The 26,631-nt window shown below is 38.4% G+C and overlaps 1 protein-coding gene and 1 non-coding gene across 3 annotated transcripts; one reads left to right on the forward strand and one right to left on the reverse strand.

Moving 5' to 3' along the window:
- Window positions 1-488: 488 nt before the first annotated feature.
- LOC113912119 lies at window positions 489-705 on the reverse strand. The gene has a single exon (XR_003516729.1). It is a non-coding gene; the product is annotated as a small nucleolar RNA U3 (small nucleolar RNA).
- An 8,931-nt stretch (window positions 706-9,636) lies between these two features.
- LOC113911590 (hyaluronidase-4-like) lies at window positions 9,637-19,452 on the forward strand. Of its 2 annotated transcripts, none has more exons than XM_027574321.2 (4): window positions 9,637-9,818; window positions 10,745-11,696; window positions 15,523-15,612; window positions 18,830-19,450. In XM_027574321.2, the coding sequence occupies exons 2-4, from the start codon at window positions 10,776-10,778 to the stop codon at window positions 19,274-19,276; spliced, it is 1,458 nt and encodes a 485-aa protein (XP_027430122.1). In that variant the 5' UTR covers window positions 9,637-9,818; window positions 10,745-10,775; the 3' UTR covers window positions 19,277-19,450. The 2 variants fall into 2 exon arrangements, with proteins under 2 accessions (XP_027430122.1, XP_027430123.1); XM_027574322.2 differs by having other exon boundaries at window positions 9,673-9,829; window positions 18,830-19,452.
- Window positions 19,453-26,631: the final 7,179 nt, after the last annotated feature.

The following is a 26,631-nucleotide window of genomic DNA, read 5'->3' on the forward strand; positions in this document are numbered from 1 at the left end:
CAAAACCTATTAAAATTTTCTAAAACTTAATTTTTAAAACTCTTTTCCAAATTTAAGTGGAATTGAGTGGGGGTGGGAGTAGTATTGGGAGTTATTAATCCAGAAAAGGAATTTTGGTCTCTTTTCTATCTGTGGACCTTAATATTCTCTCAAAAATAGATAAAATATTTCAGTGCACTCATTAGCTTGAACTAATGATTATATGAGACCTTTTCCCTTGTGGGAAGAAAGAGTAAAAAAGTACAAATCAGTTTATTGAAGATGGCTAACAATTCTACAAATTTAAAAATATATAAAAACTGCTTATTTCTAAGCAGTTTAAACTAACTCATATATGAAGTTAATCAAAGTATCACATCTAATTGATATCATCAATTTTATTGCATGTTTGATTTTGTAATTTTTTTTGCAATTTCATATTCCTCCATTTTGTAGGCTAAGTAGAAAGTTTTATAATAACTTTTCTTCCTTCCTTCCTTCCTTCCTTTTGCTCAGACTGCACCTCTCCCTCTTGCTCTCTCAAAGGAAGAGAAGAACCAACCAGTATCAATGGTGAATGGCGTTCACAGAAGCAACATCAAGAACCAGCTTCACGCTCAGGAGAGAATGCTGTGCCTCCTCCTGGTAGTTTCCTGTGCTCTCTACACATTCAGAGAAGCTTGTCTAGTAACAAACTGTAGAAATGATCCTTGAAAGTATGGTCTTTGAAATTTTTATTTTTGGTATTATGTGTCTTCTGAGTATACACCGGGCAATTGCTACACATGGAGGGTGTCCATGTAATTTATTGTCTGAATTGGGGCAGTTTTGAGAATTAAAAGGTGGCACTACCAAAAATTACTTGAGGACAATGGGTGTAACATGTGACTGTCCCCAGCACACCAAGAATGTCTGGTCACCCTACAGTCAGGGTTTTAGGGGAACACTTTTTCCCCCCAGGATTTTGTGTCCTAGAGAGGAAGGAATTTCTAGAATAGTATGGGAAAAATCACTTTTATCTTTTCTCTGCCTCGTCTCTTATCCCTCCCCAGGAGAGGAGGAGTGATTTTGCTGATTGATGAGTTTGGGAGAAGAAATGGAATGTGTAATCTCTTGAGTATAACTACTGACAAAGCAACCAATGTAATGCCTGATACTTCTAAAAATAAAGATTTCTCCAGATGCTTGTTGCAGAAGTTTCTGACATTATATAAAATAATATTTTTTTTTGCTTGATAATTCTAATTTTAAATGTCCATATGGACTTTTGGAAAACTAAATTTAAGCATATCCCTCTCTTTACCACAGCTCCCTCTACTGTAAATCTTTTCATATGTTCAGGTAATATGTTCTTTAGGAAAGCTTTCCTATTTTTACACATCACCCAAAGATGCCTTCTCTGTTTCAGAGAATCCTCTGTTTATTTAAATTTAAATTGAACTCTTATCTTTTTGCATCCTCTAGCTTTTTGATTTAGGTAATAAATCAGGTTTCATCTACTTTATTTTGTGTATTATTGAGCTACATTTATTAGTAATCTAACATTTTTTTAAAGATTTTTTTTTTTTTTAAGTAATCTCTACATCCAACATGGGGCTCAAACTTACAACTCCGAGATCAAGAGTCACATGCCCCACTGCCTGAACCAGCCAAGCACTCCATATTATTAATCTAATTTTTTTTTAAGATTTTTTTTTTTATTTATTTGAGAGAGAGTGAGCGAGCGAGCAAGAGAGAGGGAACACCAGCGGGGGGAAGAGCAAAGAGAAAGGGAGAAGCAGACTCCCCATTGAGAAGGGAACCCAACCCCGGGGACTCCGGGATCACAACCCGAGCCAAAGGCAGACGCTTAACTGACTGAGCCACCCAAGCGCCCCTATTAATCTAAAATTTAAAATTTAACCCAAATTGTAGAGACCAAGTTGGGATGATTTCTTTTTCTTTTTTTGAAGACTTCCCTGCAAAAGAGGGCAGCTTAAGTTTGTTACTTTTGAGCACTCTATAGATCTTTCTATGATACTGAATCTTTAATGTTAAAGACAGAACCAAAAGATACTAAAGGCAAAACTAAATATTAACAAATACCTATTTTTCAATTGCTTGCAAAAATGAGAATGGTGTAATAATCATGAAAGATGTAGTATTATTCCAAATATAATATATATTTTAGATTAGGAAACATCTACAATTGTTTACCGCTATATTACGCCTCTCTCTTAAATCTCTCAAAACCAACCTTGCTGTTATTTCAGGACTAAAAGACACCAAGCTCCATGTACTTGACTATTTACTAGGAGTCTGAATTGAGTGTCGGTATTTACTAGGACTCTGAATTGAGTGTCAGTCTCTTCCTTTAGCTCTTTAGGAATAAATTCAGTTAGTACCCCGAAGTTGAGAGGCCTGTACTATTCAGACATTTCCTTCTCCGGAAGGGATCCTCCCTCCATTCCAGCTGAAGGAGCTCGAGCGAGAGATATCAAGAGGTCACAGGGAGACTGCACTGGAGTCTGAGGAACAATACTGCCTTCACTCAGTTGACTTCCTTATTAATCCCTTCATATTTTGAGACCAGTCAACATCTAACTGCCTCAGCAAGTTGCCTTTTCTTGGTGTTCATCTTCCACAGCTCATCATCTTCCTTAAATACTGTGGTCCTTCGTCTTTAGGTACACTGTACTGTCCTCCCAATTCTCTCATGACTTTTGTTTGTTTGTTTGTTTTTCTGTTGTTGAATATTTTCTCTCCTTTGATTTTGAGGTGATCCTCAAAATTCTGTCTTCAGGTCTCATCTCTTTTCTGTAGATATTTCCCTCCTTTGCATCAACCACCACCTCAACACAGAAGAATCCCAATTCTACACCTCTAGAAAAATTCCTAACTGCCTGCTAGATGTCACCACCTTGAGATCTCTACACCTCGAGATCTCTACACCTCAAAAAGCAATGTCTGTTACCATTTGTAAGTGCTTTTTGTCTTTCTTCCTCTGTATCTTTCCTCTTGCCATTCCCTCCATCTGGAGTCCCTTTGCAATTTCAGCCTGTTCAAATTCTGCTGGTAAGTTAAATATCATCTCCAGCTCAAAGCTTATCCAGATTTTCTTTCTTTCTTTTTTTTAAGATTTTATTTATCGATTTTTATTTATTTATTTATTTTTAAAAAGATTTTATTTATTTGACAGAGAGAGACACAGCAAGACAGGGAACACAAGCAGAGGGAGTGTGAGAGGGAGAAGCAGGCTTCCCACTGAGCAGGGAGCCTGATGTAGGGCTCGATCCCAGGACCCTGGGATCATGACCTGAGCCGAAGGCAGATGCCCAACGACTGAGCCACCCAGGAGCCCTATTTATTTATTTTAGAGAGAGAAAGAGAGAGAGAGAGCATGCGTGGTGAGGGGCGGAGGGGGGAGAGACAGAGGGACAAGCAGACTCTGCACTGATCATGGAGCCTGATGCAGGGCTCAATCCTAAGACCCTGAGATCAGGACCTGAGCTGAAACCAAGAATCAGATGCTTAACTGACTGCGCCACCCAGGTGTTGCTTATCCAGAGTTTCTTAACCACATTTGATGTCTTCATGTTTTAAACTCACATGGCATTCCAGGTATATCTAACTTACAGAACTGGTTTTATTCCACATAATTTGTAGGTTATTTATATAATCATCTTATCCTTATACTATAGTTCATAAATTGTTCCTACTATATACTATATACATGTTAAGCAAGTGTAGCTTTTCCCCCTCTCTGACTGAGCTGATTATTCTCACAAACCACCACCCGCCTGGTATGAATAAAGCACAGAAGTAAATGGCATATATGACATGACATTGTTTTTCTAAAGAAATGTATGATGAGTAGGGTTATGCACATATTTTTCCTGATTTCATCCACCAGTGAGGATAAATGTTTCACATGTGAAATAATACAGCAAACCCCAGTGCTCTGAGATCCCTCATGTGGATGATCAACAGTTCACTCTGATTACCCTCTCCAATTTTTACCTTGTGGATTCCTAGAGGAAGGGAGAAGAAAGATTCTCATTTAATCACCACTTCACATCCCTTCTGCTCAAGCATCATCTGCTTTTACTTTGTGACCTATTGTCACAGTTTGCTCAAGGGTCTGGTCCCTGCCCTTTCCTGTGTGGCCAACAGTCTATCCAGACCACTACATACTCATCCTTTTCTCTCTCCCCTGGTAGGTGAGAAGCTTGTCTGAATTCCACTGGAGAACTGTAGGTCCCTCCAGCAGTAGAAAACAGTACTTTTTAAGGGATGCGGGGGGGGGGGGGAGGCTAGGTAGGGAGAGACAGCTTGGAGGTTTATGGGATCAGGCTCACAGAAATCCCAATAATGTGGAGGTGTAAGGAAACCAGAAATAGGGGAACACACCAGACCACCCTGACCTAGTTGTCAGGGGGCAGGGTGTCTTTTTTATGATAGTCACCTGTAACCAACAAAGAATAACCAGACCTAAAAAGAAGTAAGCCATTAAAGATGTCATCACTAGTCCTACTCAAGCCAAGACATTACAAGAATGATTAAGTCCATGAGCTCCCTGGCCGGTTCTAAATAAAAGACTGTCAGTAGAGGCCTGTGTCGGCAACCCTGTCCGGATCCCTCTCAGTCCTGAGAGTTTTTTCTGTGTCCTTGCTTAATAAAACTCTATTGCTTTACTCACTCTCCTTTGTCCACGAGATTCATTCTTTAACTCCGTGAGACAAGAACCTCACTCTCCCACCTCACTTTCTTCTATCTCACAGCTCTCGTTTCCAGAGCATGCAGACTCCTGACGGAAGGAGCCAAGGAGAGCTCAGGAGATGGTCAAGCCCAATCTCACACAGTCCTTGGTACCTGTTCCCTCCAATCTTTGGATTCTGGAGCTCAATCTATCTACCCCTCAAGACTATTATACCTTCTGGGGCACATGGCTGGTTCAGTCAGAAGAGCATTAGACTCCTGTTCTCAGGGTCTTGAGTTCAAAACCCATGTTGGCCTAGCAAAGAAAGAAAGGAAGAAAGGAAGAAAGGAAGAAAAGAAGAAAGGAAGAAAGGAAGAAAGGAAGAAAGAAAGTCAGGAAGGAAGGAAGGAAGAGAGAAAGAAAGAAAAAAGACTACTATACCCCCTTGTATTCCCCTCTAGGACTCTCCCTCCAGCCATCTCTTTCAGGGAGCCTGAATTCATCTGACTGAACTTACATATTAGAAGCCTATCTGCAGGGGAGATTCATGTTTTCTTCCACAGTCCTGGGTTTCATAAAGAACAGAAAACACATCTGGACTTCTACTCTAGTGTCCCTGTCTCTGATATTAAGTGTCTGCTCCACCAGGAGCTCACAGAGAGCCTAGGTGTCTGGATTGCCTGATGGTATACTCCAATGAAACAGAATCTCTGCCCACACAAACATGGATTTGCCTTTAGAGAAATCTCTAAAAGTGCACAGAAAAATATTACTTTGAGGGTAATGAGAATATAATCAATCTGAATTTTTCTTTATATTTTTCCATATTCAGTACAATAACCATTAATTTTATAAGACAGCTGTTTTATAAAAAGAGAAAAAGTTAGCACTTGTGTCCTTCTGCCTCATATTTTAATTGGGGTGTATATTTCCCTGGTCTCCCCTATTCCCATTCTATGCACACACATATGTATACACAGGCCCCCACATACATTAGCCTGAGCTTCTTGGGCATAAGAGACATTTTGAATCTACCTTAAACATCAAACATGGTGTTGTGAATGTCGTAAACTGTCAAAATTCATCAAATTCAAGGGTTAGGAGCTCTAAAAAGCTTGCTGCAATGAACCAAATGTTTGTGTCCCCCCAAAATTTATGTATTAAAATCCCAATCCTTAATGTGATGGTGTTAGTAGGTGGGACCTGCTAATTCATGGGTGGAGCTTTCATGAATGGGATTAGTGCCCTTATAAAAGTGCCCAGAGAGTTTTCTTACCTTCTTCTTGTCCTGTGAGGATACAGTGAGAAGTTTGCATTCCACAGCCTGGAAGAGGGACCTCGCTGCAACCTGAGGGTGTGATCCGACTTCCAGCCTCCAGAACTGTGAGAAAGAAATTTCTGTTTATAAACCACCTAGTCTGTGGTATTTTGTTACTGCAGCCAGAACTCAGTAAGCTATTTGGCTATAGCTGAGACATTACTGATCTCTTTATATTAGTGAACTTTTACCAGGCATTTACAATTTTTTGCCTTAAGCATAATAATTTCACAGATTACGAATGTAATCTAGTCTCATGTCCAGAGGTGAGGGTGGGTTTTCCTAATTAGGGTCTCAGAGAAAAGTCCCCCCCCTTTTTTTAATGTTTTATTTTTTTTAAGTAATTTTTTTAAAATGAATTTATTTACTTGAGAGAGAAAGGGGGGGGAGAGGCAGGCTCCCCACTGAGCCAGGAGCCAGATGTGGGGCTCAGTCCCAGGGACCTGGGATCATGACCTGAGCTGAAGGCAGACACTTAACTGTGTGAGCCACCCAGGTGCCCCTTTATTTAAAATTTATTTGAGAGAGAGAGAGAGAAAAAAAGAACAAATGGGAGAGCGAGAAGCAGGCTTCCCACGGAGGAGGGAGCCCAATGTGGGGCTCAATCCCAGGACCCTGAGATCATGACCTGAGCTGAAGGCAGATGCTTAACCAACTGAGCCATCCAGGTATCCCAAGATAACTCCCTTCTTAATCTCTGGCCTCTCTTCCCCAGGTATTTTGGGAAGGTGGAGACAGCATGAGTCAGTAGATGCATTGCTATGTAGTAAATAGCAAGGGTAGAGCAATCACAAGTCCATTTATTTGGGTCTCCAATAATCTCAGTGAAGATTAATAACTTTCCTTTGTAGCAGTCTTGCACAAGTTTTGAATCTTCTCTTTAATTACGTTTTCTAGCTGTTTCCTGCTGGTGAATAGAAATACATCCGACTTACATATTAATCTTCTATCCAGCTACCTGTTAAACTCTGTTATTTTTTCAATTCTTTGTAGACCTTTGTGAGTTTTCTACACAAGCAATAATATCTGAATATGGCAGTTTTACTTTCTCCTTTCTAAGTATTAGGTCTGTAAAAGCAGGGGAGTGAGTAAATGGAATTATACTGTTGTAAGATTATTACATTTGTGAAGCGTGAAGTGTAAAATGTCAAGTGGAAAGTGAGAATTGAAAAATGGAAAACAGAAATTGTCAGGTATATTCACACACTTTAGTGTGAATAGTGACAATATTGACAGTAAATGGACACTGATGAGTTAAGTAATCTTATTGTCAGTCATAGAACAAACATTAGCAACATAATAAAAGAGATATAACTAAGATGCAGTAGATAAAATGGAACGACCGAAAAAAAAAAAATCAAGTAACCCCAAAGAAGGAAAGAAAGGCATAACAGATTAACAAAAAAGAGAAGATATAAAATGAAAATAAGTAGCAATATTAGAGACTTAAATTAACTATACTGATAATTACATTATGTGCAAATGGCCTAAACACACCAGTTAAAAGGCAGAAATTGTCAGGCTGAGTTAAAAAAGCAAGTCCCTACTCACTTCTGGGGAAATTATAAACCTCGTAAGCTTTTCAGAGAATTTTTGTTACTTCCTTTTTTTTTTTTTTGGTACAGAAATTTACATAATTTGAATTTGATCTAGCTTTTCATTTCATTAGAAATTGGAAATATGGGTGAATCTGATCAAAATACTGTATTGAATCAAATCTGCTTTAATCACTCTTTCTCTTCTTTTTCTTTTTAGAAAACTATTACTCCTTCTCTGAGAAAAGAAAAACCTAAATAATCTGCAGGTAAAAAAACAAAAACAAAAACACAAAACTTATTCTGAATGCCTTCAACAGGGCTCCAATTTTCATGCAAACGAGACCCCAGCTTGAGAGAAAATTTCATCTTTGCCTGGAATTCCCCATAACACATTGTAAGAGGCTCTATAGTATAGTTATGGAACTTGGTGTTTTTTAAAAAAAATTTTATTTATTTAAAGTAATCTCTATACTTAACCTGGGGCTCAAACTCACGACCTAGAGATCAAGAGTCAAATGCTCCTCCAACAGAGCTAGCCAGGTGCCCCTAAACCTTTGTTGGTTTAAAGTTGTAAATCCCAAAGAGATTTTTTAGTTGATCCTAAGTTAATAAAGCATTATCATAATAAACTTAGTGATTGGTCATTTTATCATATGTAAAAAAATACATCTCTCTGGGAGACATCATAAGATTTGCTATCATTGAGTGGAAAGAATAAAATCCCTAATCATACATGAATTCGGACTCTAATATATGTACACACACACACACACACACACACACACACACACACCCCTATATTTAGAACCATCTTAACAAGCTCACATTTCAGTTGAAGAAAATGTATAACAAAAGCATGGTAAAACCACATCTTTCTCATCTTTGACACAGTTCTTGGAAGAGCTGAGAAGGGGGACCACAGAACTCAATGCTTTTGGCAAAATGATGCCCTGTCCCCCTAATACCTCTCCCTGCAAATATCTAAGATACCAATGACAAGTAGGTTATCATTGGAACTGATTATTCACCTCCCCTTAAAAGTCCATTAGAACTCATTCCATCATGCCTTTAATGCATAAAACCCAAACTCCCAGGTTATTTTTATCACTTGTATTTTCCTCTCTGTACCTTCTCATTGAGTCAAATTCACATCACTCCCTGACCTGGCAAACCTGTCCGTTATGTCCTCTGTAACTTAAAATCTGCAAGCAAGAAAATCCCTTAGATCATTCAAATGATCCAGGCAGCTACACGGCTATTCTCTGCCAAGTCCAAACCTTAACCCACAGCTTTTATTGAGCCAGGGGCATGGAGGTGAACTCAAAGGGCAGTTATCTAAAGTGGCACCACCTGGGCACCATAGGCTCTCTGCTAGTTATCTAAGGTGGAGCCTTCTGTGCACAACTTTAGAGGAGATCAAAACAAGTCTTCCCACATTCCAGTCAGGGCTTACGTTAACTTCCATGGGACCTGGAACACAAGCCACAAGGGAGGTGGCTCAGTAGGCATGAACAAGATAGAGGGCCAAAGATGGAGTCAGGGTCGTCAGCAGTCCTACAGATTTGTTGAGCAAAAAACAAAGTGTATGTATGTATGTGTATATATGTATGTATACAGGTTATAAGTCAGAAAATTTAGATCTAGTTTTATATTCTGAATAATACAAATGGCTAGAAAATGGAATAAAATCTCAGTAAGCATCATAGGGAAAGAATTATTTATATTTAAAATTCATACTGTTTAATAATGCATAATTTTGTTTCTGTAATAGAAGGTAATTATAAAATATATACTGGGGACCAAGATCATGCCAAAGTCTTTACAAACTTAGGGTGCTATTTTGCCAGAGTTAACAGATAATTTTGGTTGGTATCATTTCTTGCATTTAATATATTAAATAAAGACAGCAGGAACTACACAAGAAGGAACATATGATTCTCAAAAAGATACTGAGCTTAATTACATCAGAGAAAAATCTGTGATTCCTTTATGTAAAAAAATACATACATGATAAAATAATTTTGATATATAACTTCAATTTGACTGCTTTCCGAGTGAGGTCTCATTGGCTGGAACGCATCATTTATTAGGCAGTCCTCATATTCTGGGAAGATTCTTTGGCAGTTTTTAGTCAACTGACTATTCAGAAGGGATTTAAAGAGCCAAGATTCATTTGGGATTTAACTGGTGAAAATACAATCCAATTTCTTGATGAGAAAAACCACGAAGTTAAAGAACTAACAGGTTTTTTAGGCTTATTTATGTACCTGAGAGAAGACAGCACCAAATCCATCATCAACAGCAGGTAAATGCCAGGTCTGTTTTCTATTTTAGCCTGTGCTAATTCCAAGGGTGACTGCTGTCTTTTACAAATAAGCAAAACAAAACAAAACAGATAAACAAGTGGACAAGCAAATCTTTGAGGACAGTGCATTTCAAATAGCAAGCAAAGTATTGCTTATTGCTGCTATTTTTTGTTACTTTTTATTCCAGTTAATAGTTATTAAAATGCCATTATTTGTTAATTTTCAACAGGCCATGTTCTTGGTCACTTTTCCAGTCATCAAGAAGGAGATATGGCAATCCATTCATATTCTTTTTTCCTACCTTTCCTTACAACCAAAGTTTGGTCTGTACAGGATGGTTTATCTTATTTTATTTTTTTAAAGATTTTATTTATTTGACAGAGAAAGACACAGCGAGAGCGGGAACACAAGCAGGGGGAGTGGGAGAGGGAGAAGCAGGCTTCCCATGGAGCAGGGAGCCCGATGTGGGGCTCGATCCCAGGACCCTGGGATCATGACCTGAGCTGAAGGCAGACGCTTAACGACGGAGCCACCCAGGCGCCCCTGTACAGGATGGTTTAGATCAATGTAGTCAGAATAATAGGAAATTAAAACCAGAACATCTTGCAGGTAGAGTTGGCATAGCTGAGAATTTGTGTGAAAACTTTTACTTTAGTTTTTATTCACTAGATTTTATTTCCACATTTCCAGTGTTTGTTTTTTTTTAAGCCTCATTTTTCTTTTCTTGTTCAAATGAAACTATAAATTAGGCCTAGATATCAATAAACCTCACAAATCTAAAAAGAAAGGTCTACCATTTAAAGAAGAGCTTGAACACTACTGAGTCTACTTCATTTGCTACTCACTGTGTAGTATGTAGTATGAAACTAAAGGGACATTTGACTCCATTATGTCTAATTTCTTTTCCCCTCTTCTTATTTTTAAGGAGACTGCTGTAATGGTGAAAACTATAAGCCATGTATAACCTGTGGGTGGCATGGTTAGGAGTACTGCTGCCCTTGATCAAGTTCATTCATTCAGTCCTCAAACCAGCACTGCCTCCAGTGATCAAGAACCAACCTTTCAGTATTTTCTGGGCCGCCCCAACAATGCAGTGTCAACATTTCTTCAATGTGGATCTGACTCTCCAGTTATTTAATATTATATCAAATCCTTTAGAGACTCAGAGGGGATCAACAATTGTCATATTTTATCCAAATGAATTAGGGTATTATCCTTATTTCTCTCAAGATGGAAAACCCTTTAATGGAGGGATTCCACAGAATATGAGTCTTTCTAAACACCTCAAGAAGACAGCTGATGACATCGCAAACGTTATCTCTTGGTGGAGATCAGAAGGTCTTGTTGTCATTGACTGGGAAAGCTGGAAACCCCAATGGGGTAGAAATTGGGGCAATAGACTAATCTATAGAAACTGCTCCTTAGCCTTCACTAGAAACCGCCATCCTGAATGGTCAGAAATGAAAGTGAATACAGTTGCCCAACAGGAATTTGAAAATGCAGGAAGGAGTTTTATGCACACCACTCTCTCACTGGCTTTAGAAATGAGACCAAAGTGTTTATGGGGCTTTTATCTCTACCCAGACTGCTACAATTATGATTATAAAATAAACCCACAGACGTACACAGGTAAATGCCCAAAAGATGAAATTTTCCACAATGACCAACTCCAGTGGCTATGGGAAAAAAGCACAGCACTTTATACTTCAATATATTTGGATAAAATATTGAAGTCAAGTTTAAATGCTTTGAAATTTGTTCATTATCGAGTTAGGGAAGCCATGAGGATTGCTGAAATGGCTAGACGTGACTATATTTTGCCAGTTTTTATTTTTTCCAGACCATTTTATTTGCATAGTATTGAAGCTTTGTCACAGGTAAGAAAAAGTACAGTCACTCACCTAAAAATTGAAATTTAGTACAATGACTATATAAAATCTGTGAAAAAATGCTTTAGTATAATTATTTCCCCTTAATAATAGAACACTATTTTATTTTATTTTTACAACACTATTTTATTATTAAAGGTATATATTTTTTTCAAATGTCAAGTCAATTCTGAAACAGGATCATTGACAATTAGATGTTTACTTGGTTTTAAGATGATGATTCTCTTTTTATTTTTTGTTTTTATTTTTTTATTTTTTAAAATAATTTTTATTGTTATGTTAATCACCATACATTACATCATTAGTTTTTGATGTAGTGTTCCATGATTCATTGTTTGTGCACAACACCCAGTGCTCCACGCAGAATATGCCCTCTTTAATACCCATCACCAGGCTAACCCATCCCCCCACCCCCCCTCCCCTCTAGAACCCTCAATTTGTTTTTCAGAGTCCATCGTCTCTGATGGTTTGTCTCCCCCTCCAACTTACTCCCCTTCATTCTTCCCCTCCTGCTTAAGATGATGATTCTTATTAGCTTAGCATTTTCAGGGGTTTCCTGCAGAAGAGTTGTCATGCTTGAATTAAATGATGCAACAGATTAATTTTAACCCTGGAGAAATTTCAGAATCAGCTTTTTAATAGGAAAGAGTAGTAGCAATTTTTCAAATCTAAAAACATACAAAACAAAGCTTGGGTAAATTATTAAGCAATTACAGTTTTTGTTATATTGCATTTTCATGTTTTAACTAAGTTCATTAAAAAATCACATCAATTCCATTGATTTTATATATTTTAGAGTCTACAGTGTGATCTAGTGGCTAGTGTCAAGGCTTTTAAAATGGTTTATGTACACAGATAGATATTGTTCTTAGACGTAACACAAAGTAGGAAGCACAAAGAGGTGGGAATGAGCTTGTTTGGAAGATAATGAGTTTGCAGACACGTGGAAGTATTCAAGCTTTAGCTAGATTGTCATTTAGATAGAACATTATTAAAAGGCTTCAATCATTGGATGGGTAGCTAGATAAGAAAACCCTTATCTCCATCCATACCCGTCAGCCCACAGTTCTGTTACTCCAATACTCAACACAGACACAGGGCCATTGGAAAGACAACACAGCTCACCTTATTAGACCACTCATGTTTGAGATGAGGAAATTTAAAAGCAGTATCAATTCTTCCTCAAATTTTTCAGAATAAACATCTACTGACCCAAATGCTGTTGATTAGATTTGACACTTCTATCATTGAAGGATTACTCATTAATGGGATGTTCATTCATTCATAGCATCTTGGCAAAAAGTTGGAGATCTCAGAGGTGTCTAATCCACCTTTCACCCAAACATGGATTCTTTCTTATTTGGCCTCTGCTTCAGCACTTTTCAATGGGCTCTCCCTATTCCAGAAGAAAAACTGCCATTTTGGAACAATGTTAATTCCCAGAAAGTTCTTGAGTATGTTGAGTCTACTCTGCTCCTGGATAACTTCATACTATTAATTCTAATTCTACCTTCTGTTGCAACCTAGAATAAATCAAATCCTTCTTTCAAAAGTCGGGTCTCCAGGTATTTGAATACATCAGTTATACCTACCAAAATCTTCTCATAAGTCATTCCTCAAGTAACAGATCTCTCAAATCATGTCACTTTCTCAGATCCTTTTGGGGAAAAGACTAGGTTATATTTATTCATTCCAAAATTATTTATTGAGTGCCTATAATGTGTCATTGTATTATTAATAATAATAATGATAATAACAGTACTAATATTATTATCGTTAATAATAATAATGGTAGAAACTAATAATGGCCCATGCAGTTAGTTTGTCTTGAAAGAAAATGAGAGAATGAGATGAGCCACATTTTATTTTATTTTTTTAAAGATATTAGTTATTTATTTGACAGAGAGAGAGAGAGAGCACATGAGCAGGGGGAGGGGCAGAGGGAGAAGGAGAAGCAGGCTCCTGGCTGAGCAAGGAGCCTGATGCGGAACTCGATCCCAGGACCCTGGGATCATGACCTGAGCCGAAGGCAGACACTTAACCGACTGAGCCACCCAGGTGTCCCAAGATCAGCCACATTTTAAGGAAAGTCTTGTTCACAACTTTCTTATTTTTTGTGCTATTAGACTTCTCACATAAATTACGGGCTAAGTATCACCTCTGAGCTCTACTTCAGAAATCAATAGACCACATACTCGACTCACAAAAAACTATAGAATTTGAGTATTATTATATTGAAGCATTTTAAAACATCCTATTGCCTTCACCAATCAACAAATGATGAGTCTTTTTTACCTATTGTCTAAATAACATAACTTTTCAAAGAAATAATTTAGAATACCAACTCTGTTTGATATTTTCTTTCAGAAGTGTCTCAATTTAAGTGAGGGACTTGATTTACATTTAAGGAATGTAATACTGGCTAGTAAAATAGAAGGATGGTTTCCTTTCTTGTTGCATTACCTACCCAATTTGTGGAACGTAAGCACTAGTGTTACTGGAGGCTTCCCATAATTCAGGGCCACTTTGCCATGACACGGCCATTTTCTCATCCTAGTTTTTGAACACTGTGTCTTTGTGCTGGATCTCTGGTTCGCCACACCTTGGAAGGAAGGGAAAAATGCAGATTCCTTCATCTATCATCTTCTCTTTGTTCCATCTCCCCTTATGCCCTGCATCTTTGTTCTTGCTCTATAATCATGAACATAACCTTCTCAGTTTCTTGTCTTGGTAAATTATAATCTACTTAGTTGCCCCGTTTGAGTGTCACTTGTATTCTCCCTTCTCTTTCCATTATCCAATAGATATCCACCTTAATTTCCAAATCACTCTTCAGTCTGTCCCCTCTGCTTTACAAGGACTGACATTGCCTTTGTTGAGACCCTCATCATTTCTCATTGAGCAGTGCGCATCATCTCCTAATTGGTGTCCCTCACTACCATCTTGACTTCCTCCTCCAATACATGTTTTTTGTGACAGCCAAAAACATCTATCCAAGTTGCAAATTTCTGGTTTTCCAGTACTAAAACTATTTTTGTACTTAAGTCCTAATAATTTAAAATGGCATAAAAGATTCTTTGTATTTGGATCCTCCCTATATGCAAAGATTCAAATGCCTTCACTTCTTCCCAAATCCCCTGTGCTTTACCACAAGAGTTACTGGCAGTTCCCTGGGAGGACTATTTTTTTCTACATAGGAACCTCTGCCCTTATTCTTCCTACTGTACAAAATTCTGCCCTCTCTCATTGGTCTTATGAATTTCCACTCATTTCCAAGGACACATCTGAAATCTCACCTCCTGTTTTCCTAGACTCTTCCATGTAGCATTAAGCAGTACTCCTGATCTATAGGTGTAGTCGGACAAAATAGAACTTAATTTGTTATACTATAATTACTTTTTTTTTAATCACAGCAAGCTTTGTTCTTTTTTCATTATTATTATTGTTCAGTAGTTAGAGGTAGTATAGCATCAAAGTTAAAGAGTTCCAGCAACTTATAATTACTTGTTTATATGTCTGTCTCAACCATCACACTAAAGAGCTCCCTTGAGGGCAGGAACTGGAATCTATTTCATTTTTATATTCTCAGTGTCTAGAATATTGCCTGGAACATCATAAATATTTGTCAAATAAAAGTAAGGAACTAAGGCAAAATTACGTTCCCTAATTCTGCTCTACAGTCCTTTGTTTCAGAAACACGGATAACATTATCAATGTGTTTTTTACCACAATTAATAGGTTGAGTCTTATCACTGAAATGTCAATGACTAACTTTAGTTTGGCAGAAACTACTTGTGATACTTTTCTTTTCTAGGAAGATTTAGTACATACAATTGGCGAGAGCGCCGCGTTGGGGGCAGCAGGGATAATACTGTGGGGAGGATACGAATATTCTGATTCAAAGGTAAGAAGTGATTGCTCTGTCAGCATCTTGAATATATTCTAGAATATTGGGTTTTTTTTGTTTGTTTTACTTTTTCACTTCAGAGACAAATGGTTATCTGCTCACATGACTTTAATGAAGTTCAAAGAGTACAGGACTAACACTGCTCGAGCACCTACTCTGTACCAGCCACTGTGGCTAGTGGCAGCATGGAAAGAGCACAGGTTTTCCAATCAGACAGCCTTAAGGGGGGATTCAATTTTCATGTTCTAGAAGTGTAATCTTAGGCTAGTTAATTAACCTCTGTGAGTCTCAGTTTCTCCCTCTTAAAAAAAAAAAGGGTACTGAAATAAAACCTAATCTGCAGGGATTTCAGTAGATGCAATGACATAATGTCTATGTGACAAAGAAAAAGAATACTAAAGTTTAAAAATAAATATTATTTCATCCACGTTAAGAAGGATGGATTTTCTAAAAATGGCTCTTTATTGCCTGATTGGTGATGATAGAAACGCTCTTGGGAGGAAAAAAATATATGTATACAAAGGTTTATTAACAATCTGCTCTTGATAGTAGTGCATACACAAAATAACTATTATTTTTCACAACTGAATTTGAACATGTTCTATTGGTTGCGTGTCACACTGCCTAAGTGAAAATTCTGAACGACAGCTTTTCCTCACTTCCAGGTATGAACAAATAGTCTCATTTTCAGGTATTAAAACATCCAGTCTCATAAAACATAAAAACAGCCATCTCTTTCTCATTCAGCATGGCACAAATGAGAATCTGCATGGAGGAGCTGTTAAGAGCAGGGGGCCTGAAGTTGGGTTCTTTGATGTCCACTGCTTGCTTTTTGTCACCTACTAGCCATGTGACCTTGAGCAACTCATTCATTCTACAATTCTTCTATCTGTAAAATGGAGGAAATAATAGTATCTGTCTCACTGGGCTCTTATGCGAATTGCATCATAACACACATAAAGCGCTTAAAACAGTGCCTGGGATGCGGTATGTGCCAGGTACATGTTGGCTATTATTATCCGGGTTAACATTTCCTGCCCTCTGTCCCCACACACCACACTTAGGTCTTAGGTATGGGCAAGAGGAGTATGGGGCAATTTCTTTGTTTATTTGCTTTAAGGAAGGGTGTGGGAGACTGGATTGGAGAGGAGACAAAGTGGGCAATGTAATTTTTATTTATTTGGGGCATTTATAATATTTTTATCTTTTGAAGTTCTTCCCACACAACTGCCACATAGGGACTGGCTCTTTCTCGCATGCGGGGTCACTGAGATTTGGTTAGAGACACCCCCACACTGCACACAACTCGCACCCCCCAGGGCTTTGCTCCTGAGGCATTGGCAAGAGGAAGCTGGCATATGCTCAGATGGGGAAGACTGCCAGAGTTGCAGGCTGGCAAGAGGATCAGCAGATCACATTGGACTGTGTTAAGTTTCGAATGCTTGTGAGACATGCAGGTGGAGATGTCAAATAGGTAGGTGGGTATGCAATTGGTTCAGGGATAAAGTCTGAGAAATACACAGTTGGGAGTTCTATTTAAAGCAAGGAGATGGGGTGAGTGTACCCAGAGAGAATATAGCTAGAGAAGAGAAGAGGTCCAAGAATTAAGCCTAAAGTACTCCAGTGCTCAGAGGTAGGAAAGATGAGCAGGAGCTAGTAAAGGAACTATGAAGGAACATCCAAGGAGGTAGAAAAAACCCAGTGGGGTGTGATGTCCTGGAAGCTAAGTGAAGAAGGTATGTCAAGGAAGAGCGCAGGGACAGAACAGGAGATGCCCAAGTTGAACTTGATTGTATTTACCCGTGTTCTATGCTCTCTTTGAGTATAGTCTTCCATCAATCTCTTTCTCTCTCTCTTTTGTTCAATGGTTTGCTTGTTTTTTTTTTAATTCCATCTGTCCTAGAAACCCCCTCAGATAAGGAGGCTTGTCCTGACCAAAAATAGCATTTGTTCCTAAATAGAGTATGAGGCTAACTTAGACTGATGTCCCTGCACCAAAAACATTACACACAGGATTTTCATCACTTGTTACTGTCCAAAGTGATACCTTGTTCAGCCACCCATCATTAGGAGCTTTATTCTACCTTGTGACTTTCCATTTGAACCCCCTAAGTCCTCTCTAGATGGATTCACAGTACTGGTGCCTCTTTCTCACGGAGAAAATATCCCAGTGCTTTAAATTAATTGGAGTTTAATTATGGACCAGTGTTAATATTGATCAAAATAATTGAAGTGCTAATGGAGAATTGAGTGTATGTTATTAATGAATCTACTAGGATTTTCCCATGGTTCTTCTTATATGGATCAAGGCAGGAATTTATCAAGGTTCTAGCCAGATTCTTCTGGGCTACCTGATGATATCATTTTGATTAGGCCAGCCTATCCTAGCAGCACAGTGTGATCAATAGCTGGAAATATGTCCTAAAGTCCAAAGTTATGGACATATCATTCACACCTAATGGCAGCTTGTGGAAGATCACCTTCCTCACTATCACTGGACCCTATATGCTAGTACAAGTGATTTGGGCATTTGGTAATAAATAATGATCTTTTATATTCTACATACTACAACCTGACTAATGGATAAATAAAGTATGCTGTATTTATACTATAAATACTGAGTCACAGCTAAAATGAAAAAAAAAAAAACAACAGAGCTAATAGCCACATATATCAATATGAAACAAAAACCTTGAAAATGTTAACTTTAAAAGGCAAGTTGCAGAAAATAAAATATCTCTAATGACATAAATTTATGTGAAAGTTTAAAAACACAAGATAATACTATAACTGCTCATATATATATATATGCAAAGTAAATATATATATATATAGTAAAGTTATAAAAACATGGATGCAAAGACTACCCTCCCCCACCCCCCCAACTTCAGGAGAACTGTTACCTCCTTAGAGGTAGGGAGAAGAACGGGATAACGTGGCAGTCTTAGAAAAATCTGCCCTATAATATTAACGTATCTTAAGTATCGGTGTTGAAGATGTTTCACAATTAAAGTTAAATTTAAAATAACCATGCCATATTAATGCTGACCTTTTTAAAGTGTTACTACAAATATCTCTTTATATTAATTCCTAGTTAAAGGCATGGATATCCCTCCTCAGCCTCACCAAATATAAAGCTTCAGGTATTAATATCACCTGTGTAATAGAATCACATTTTGAGAGTGAGCTAACTAGATCTCTACTTTTCCTACAGGAAACCTGCTTATCTGTGCAAAAGTCTATCCAAGGGCCACTGGGCCATTATGCTGTCAATGTGACATCTGCAGCCAAATTCTGCAGTCAAAGTCTATGTAACAATAATGGAAGATGTATCCGAAAAACACCTGAATCCTCCTCCTATCTGCATATGCCTGAAAGCAGCACTAAGAAATACATCCTAAGTAAGAGTTTCAGATTCATCATTTCTCCAACTAGTAAACTGAAGACAATAAGGGCCATGAAGAATGGATTTGTGTGTCACTGCTATTACAGCTGGCACGGAGAATCTTGCCAGCGACAGTCTTCGGATCTCTTGAGAGGGAAGAGCGAGGCGCCTATGACTAACTTTAATTTATCAGTTTTTCTCAGCATGACCTTCTCTATGATTCTGTGGAATTCTGCCACTCCCTATTTCAATGTCAATTTTTCCTTGAAATACTGAAGAGTAGAAAATGCTGGGGTTTTTTTCCCCTTTCACTTAAGCTACTTCTAAAATATTTATTGGCTTTAAAGTAAAACGTTTTTCAAAAGTGGTCATTGGCTCCCCATTCCTTGCCAGAGTGATTATTTTATAGGGCGCTTCCTTCGTGCTAGGCACTAGGCATGAGGAAGTGAACACACAGAAGTCCCTGCCCTTGCAGAGCTTAGATTCTTGTGAGAAACTGAACAATAATAAGTAAACCATAAATAAATACATATATATCAAATGAAGATAAGTGCTGTGGAAAATAATAAAGTAGGGTGAAGGGATCAGGGGGTGTGGCGGAGCATCGGAAAATGTATATAAGGTAGACAAATGAGCCCCCTAATGAGATGACCTGAAGGGGGAAACGCATAGCAACTACATCCGCATTCTTGGAGTGGGGAATAGGGAAGAGCAAAGAGAGCAGCCTCGGAGAGTTTCAGGACACCAAGAAGGCCGGTGTGGCTGATGCAGGAGGAAAAGGAGGGGGAGGGGAGAGCCAGGTCATTCATTAACTCTGTAAGAACTAAGAGTGTGAGCGAAGATACTTTTTTTTTTTTAATAATTAAAGAGAAATTTCTGGAGGAAATCCAGTCAAATAAGATATAATATCTACATTAAAAAATAATACACACTTAAATTGGATAAAAACAATAGCATCTATTAGGATTAGATTGATATTGCTTATGTTCTTGAGACTCCAACCATTTATAACAAATTGGAAAATTTGTCCTTAGGTCATATGGAACATGGAGCACTACAATAACATGGGAGCTAAAGAAGGCAAACATTATGTTCTAGCTATCTGTGCTCCAGGGACTGGGAATTTCTAAATAATTCAAGTGACCCCAGGATACCAAGTCATAGGGCAAGAGGGAATCTATACTGAATTCTGTCAGGTTCAATTTTATCAGGAGTACCACTAGGGCTCTTAGAAATTGATTTGGCAATCATCCTCATCAGATGGTAAGTCCTATTAGACTCCTCTAAAATGGAATTTATATAAGAAATTCTTTGATATTTGTTGGTTTATTAAAGTATACTGTATCTAAGCAAATCATTTCCTTTCAATTCTTGATGCATGCTAAGTCATTTGAAAAATTCATTTGGTCACTTGGGCTGACCTAGTTCTAATCCAGATCAATGTCTTTCATAAAGACTCAAAAGAGATTAATAGTATCCTAAATACTATTTCCCTCAGCTTAGGGAGGATACTGTCTGACACTTTCCAAATATTGTACTTTCATATGTACTTCATCTTGGCCCCCATACAGAGGGTGGATAGGAAGATCACACTCAGATTCGGACTTCATTTGTTCATTCGTTCATTCATTCATTTTCAGGAGGAGTAAAAGTTGAGGCAGTGAAATAGAATAAGTCAAATTGAGGGCTCTTTGCTAAATTCCCCTATTTTGTTGGTATTCTGCTGCACCAAGGCTGAAATTACAGTCATTCAATTCTTTTGCCCAAACAAGAAATGTTTTTACAACTATCAAAGTTGGTACTAAGCCATGATAAGTGAAGAGGAATGGCTCTTATCCTTACAGGGATGTTTTCAACTTTATTCTATCAAGGTTTTGATATGCAATGAATTCCACTAAAGCAGGAAAAGTCAAATATTAATAAGTATTATCACCATTTTGAAGATGAAGAAAATAGGATATAGAGAGAATGAAAGGTATAGCTAATTTTACCCACTTATCAATGAATACATCAAGTATAGGATACACATCACTGCTCCCTACTGTTTAAGCTTACAGTGCCTCCAAAATAATCAAGGGATAATAAGAAGAATTGAGGTAGATGAAAGAAAAAGGGAAAACATATAGAAGATACATAGAAGAAAATAGGAAACATCCCAATTCTATAATTCACAGATAATCATTTTTTCTAAATAAAAAATGTTAAATTTTATGTCACTTAAATTTAATAGAAAGCAAAAGAAACTAAGACCCAAGGAACTACCACATTTCTAATAATCGATTCTTCAAAACTTTGTTTTTTTTTTACATCTGCTCAAGTTAAAAACAGATTACGAAAAACATTTAATTTTGTTGTAATTTGTTTTGACTTTCATAATTTTGGGTTTCCAGACTATAATACTTAGTCAGCTATCTCATAAAAAGGGGAAGTCATCAATTATGTCCAATCCAAAGACGAATATGCACCTCTCTATTTTTCTTGTAAAAAATCAAAATTTAAACTCTATTCCTCTGCTACAATAATTCCTCAAGAGACATTAATAAAGGATACATCTGTAAGAACAATGGCTTTTAAATACTACAAATCACTTTAGTAAATGAAACATACTTTCCAAGATGATAGGAAGTCCTCGTTAGACACCCGAAAAGCACCCGTCTCTCTCCTGACTTGCCTGAAAAATGACACTGACTCTTCAGGGCCCTGAAGGTGTTTCTTACCACCCATTAATTGTTCAAAAATCACAGTACCTTTTATTTGGACACAAGCTTTTTTATCAGATACTTGTTTTTTTCCAGTCTCTTAATTGTTTCACACCACAATCAGATGGAATGTATGTCTTCATCTCAGAAACAGAATGTCATAATCATACTTTCTGGTCCTCAGTAAATTCATAATTCATGTCATCATCTTTATTTTTTTAATTATTTAATTATTTATTTATTTATTTATTTGAGTGAGTGTGTGAGAAAGAGTGAGAGAGAGAGAGAGAGAGAGAGAGGAGGAGCAGGGGGAGGGGCAGAGGACAAGTGAAAAGCAGACTCCCCACTGGGCAGGGAGCCCGATGTGGGGCTTGATCCCGAGACTCCAGGATCATGACCTAAGCTGAAGATAGACGCTCAACCGACTGAGCCACCCAGACACCCCCATCATCTTTATTTTAAATTAGAGATAGTCTTTACAAAGCCTTGTAGCTTTCCCTTTTAATTTAGACTCTCATCTTTAGCTCAGGATAATTTTCCTTCATTATTTTTCAATGGTTTCCTTTCTTCCATTCTCTCTATCTACTTAGGAAATTACTATTAGATGGATCTTAGTTCCAGATCTGTACTAGATGTTGCTTTCCTTTCCAGGATTCTAAGTCTTTGTCTTTTTTGCTTTGTAACAGATTCACCCACCTTTTCTTCTAGAATACTAGTTTAGTCTTCATCATATTTTTAATTCCAAAGAACTCTTTTTCGTGTGTATGTAAGGAAATTGCTCCTTTTTTGTAACAGCCGTGTTTTGGTTTGTGGATTTGATAGCTTCCTGAATCTCTCTGAGACTATCAATTAGATTTTTTAAATTGCAGTTGTTGTTATATATTTTATTCTGTTCCACTTTCTCTAAAATCAGCTGTTCACTTTATTAATTTCTTCTCTTTCATACTGTCCATGTGCACCAAATGTTTGGTGATCCTTGGTCATCTATTTATATTCATGAAGGACCAGAGTGACTGAAAAAACTGTCACAGGGATCTCCCCTCCCCACATTTCTTTGGGCATTTTTACTCAACAGGATTCTTGTGTGGAATGGGAGGATGGATTGTATGTAGACAGTGAAAGGGGCTGAGGCATGTTGACAAGTCAGAGGCCATTTGGAGCATGTGAATAGAAAACAGGCAAGCCTGGCCCAAGCTTCTCGGCAAGATGGCGGAGGAGTAGGAGACCTGGATTTCGTCTGGTCTCAGGAATTCAGCTGAATAGGGATCAAACCATTCTGAACACCTATGAACTCAACAGGAGATCGAAGAAGAGAGTAGCAACAACTCTCTGAACAGAAAAGCGATCACTTTCTGGAAGGTAGGACGTGCAGAGAAGTGAATCTGAGGCGATATTCGGGAGGATAGCCGGTGGGGGAGGGGGTCTCCGTTGGCCGCTTCTGGCAAGTACTAGAGCCGCGGAGCACAAAATTGGAACTTTTAGAAGTCGGTTCCACTGAGGGATGTCGCTCCAGTGCCTAAGTGGGAGGTGGAAACCTCGTGGGACAGTGTGGTCTCAGGACCCTCGGGGTCACAGAAAGACCGGGGGTGCCTGAGTGCAGCAGAGCTCCCAGGTATCGGAGCGGAGAAGCCGGCTCCAGAGACGGAGCCGAGGTGCGGGCTCTCAGCTCGGGGTTGCCATAAACTGTGATCCGCGGCCCAGTCGGGCCACTGCTCCTCCAGCAGGGACCCAACAAGCGGGAGAGCTGGGGAGACTCCCCTTCCTCCCCCGGGAGGAGCGGCGCAGGAGCGCACGCAGGGATCTGCTGGGTTTGGAGACTCCACACGGGGTCGGGTGCCAGAGATAGAAATGCTTGGTCACAGGCCGGGTGAGCACGGAGTGCAGCCGGAGACCGGGGAGACGGGAGTGACTGCTTTTCTCTGGGGGCGCACTGAGGAGCGGGGCCCCGAGTTCTCAGTTCCTCCGGGCAGAGAGTGGGAGGCCCCCATTTTCACCCTGGTCCTCCAAAGCTGTACCGAGAGCTTGTAGGGAACAAAAGCTCCTGAGAGCAAACCCGAGCAGCTTGCTTAGCCCGGACCGACAAGGGCGGGGCAATCCTGCCTCCTGCAAAGATATTTGGGAACCACGGCAACAGGCCCCTCCCCCAGAAGATCAGTAGGAACAGCCAGCAAGGCAAGACCAAGTTTACCAATCAAGGAGAACGGGAGAACTCCAGCGCTAGGGGAATACTGCACATAGAATTCATGGCTTTTTTACCATGACTCATTAGTTTTTCAAAGTTAATTTTTTTAACTATTTTTTTTGAATTTTTCTTTTTCCCTTTTTCAACCAACATCTTATCAATCCCTTTTTTAAAAAAAACATTTTTTATTTTTCATTTTTAGAGTCATATTTTATCCCTTCATAGTAGTTACCCTTATTTTTGGCATATATATATATGTTCTTCTCCCTTTAAAATTTTGACATACAGTTTCTTCTAACAGATCAAAATATACCCTAAATCACTAGTGTATGGCTTTGTTCTAGTCTCCTGCCTGATCACAGTCTCTCCTATTTTTTTATTTTTTTTTTAAATCTTCTTCTTTCTTCTTTCAAACAACTTCTTATCTTATCAATTCTGTTTATAAAACCTTTTCTAATTTTCATCTTTACACTCATCTTCCATCCCTTCATTGTATTAACCCTTACTTTGTACATATATAAGTCTTTCTTCCTTTAAAATTTTAGGAGGCACTTTCTTCTAACAGACCAAAATACACCCAAAATCTAGTGTGTGGCACTGATCTAGGCACTAGCCTGATCATATTTGATCATATTCTGTTTGTTTTTGTTTTGTTCTGTTTTTGTTTGTTTTTATCTTTTTCTTTTTTTTCTCTTTCTTTTTCCTTTCTTTCCCTTTCTTGTCCCCTGGTTTCAGGTCTTTTTTGATTTCTATAGAGTATATTTGCTGGGGACGTTGTTAACCTGTTAGCATTTTGTTCTCTCATTCATCTATTCTCCTCTGGACAAAATGACAAGACGAAAAAATCACCTCAGCAAAAAGAACAAGAGGTAGTACCGTCTGCCAGGGACCTACTCAATACGGACATTAGTATGATGTCAGACATAGAGTTCAGAATCATGACTTTAAAGATACTAGCTAGGCTTGAAAAAAGCGTGGAAGTTATTAGAGAAACGCTTTCTGGAGAAATAAAAGAACTAAAAACTAACCAAGTCGAAATCAAAAAGGCTATTAATGAGGTGCAATAAAAAATGGGGGCACTAACTGCTAGGATAAATGAGGCAGAAGAGAGAATCAGCGATATAGAAGACCAAATGAGGAAAATAAAGAGGCTGAGAAAAAGAGGGAGAAACAACTACAGGATCAGGAGGGCAGAATTCGAGAGATAAGCAATACGATAAGACGAAACAACATTAGAATAATTGGGATCCCAGAAGAAGAAGAAAGAGAGAGAGGGACAGAAGGTATATTGGAGCAAATTATAGCAGAGAACTTCCCTAATGTGGGGACGGAAACAGGCATCAAAATCCAGGAGGCACAGAGAACCCCTCTCAAAATCAATAAAAATAGGTCAACACCCCGACATCTAATAGTAAAACTTACGAGTCTCAGACACAAAGAGAAAATCCTGAAAGCAGCTCGGGAGAAGAGATACGTAACCTACAATGGTAGAAACATTAGATTGGCAACAGACCTATCCACAGAGACCTGGCAGGCCAGAAAGGACTGGCATGATATCTTCAGAGCACTAAATGAGAAAAATATGCAGCCAAGGATACTATATCCAGCTAGGCTGTCACTGAAAATAGAAGGAGAGGTAAAAAGCTTCCAGGACAAATAAAAACTAAAGGAATTTGCAAACATGAACCAGCCCTACAAGAAATATTGAGAGGGGTCCTCTAAGCAAAGAGAGAGCCTAAAAGCAGCATAGATCAGAAAGGAACACAGACAATATACAGTCACAGTCACCTTACAGGCAATACAATGGCACTAAATTCATACCTTTCAATAGTGACCCTGAATGTAAATGGGCTAAATGCCCCAATCAAAAGACATAGGCTATCAGATTGGATTAAAAAACAAAACCCATCAATATGCTGTCTACAAGAGACTCATTTTAGACCCAAAGACACCCCCACATTGAAAGTGAGTGGGTGGAAAACCATTTACCATGCTAATGGACACCAAAAGAAAGCTGGGGTGGCAATTCTTGTATCAGAAAAATTAGATTTTAAAACAAAGACTGTAATAAGAGATGAAGAAGGACACTATATTTTACTTAAAGGGTCTATACAACAAGAAGATCTAACAATTGTAAACATCTATGCCCCTAACATGGGAGCAGCCAATTATATAAGGCAATTAATAACAAAAGCAAAGAAACACATTGACAACAATACAATAATAGTGGAGGACTTTAACAACCCCCTGACTGAAATGGACAGATCATCTAAGCAAAAGATCAACAAGGAAATAAAGACTATAAATGACACACTGGACCAAATGGACTTCACAGACATATTCAGAACATTCCAACCCAAAGCAACAGAATACACATTCTTCTCTAGTGCCCATGGAATTTTCTCCAGAATTGATCACATCCTAGGTCACAAATCAGGTCTCAACTGATACCAAAGGATTGGGATTACTCCCTGCATATTTTCAGACCACGATGCTTTGACACTAGAAGTCAATCACAAGAAGAAAGTCGGAAAGAACTCAAATACATGGAGGCTAAAGAGCATCCTACTAAAGAATGAATGGGTCAACCAGGAAATTAAAGAAGAATTAAAAAAATTCATGGAAAGCAATGAAAATGAAAACACAAGTGTTCAAAATCTTTGGGATACAGCAAAGGCAGTCCTGAGAGGAAAGTATATAGCAATACAAGTCTTTCTCAAGAAACAAGAAAGGTCTCAAATACACAACCT

The sequence above is a fragment of the Zalophus californianus genome, chromosome 12 (assembly GCF_009762305.2).
Source record: "Zalophus californianus isolate mZalCal1 chromosome 12, mZalCal1.pri.v2, whole genome shotgun sequence".
In the NCBI taxonomy this organism is placed as follows: Eukaryota; Metazoa; Chordata; class Mammalia; order Carnivora; family Otariidae; genus Zalophus; species Zalophus californianus.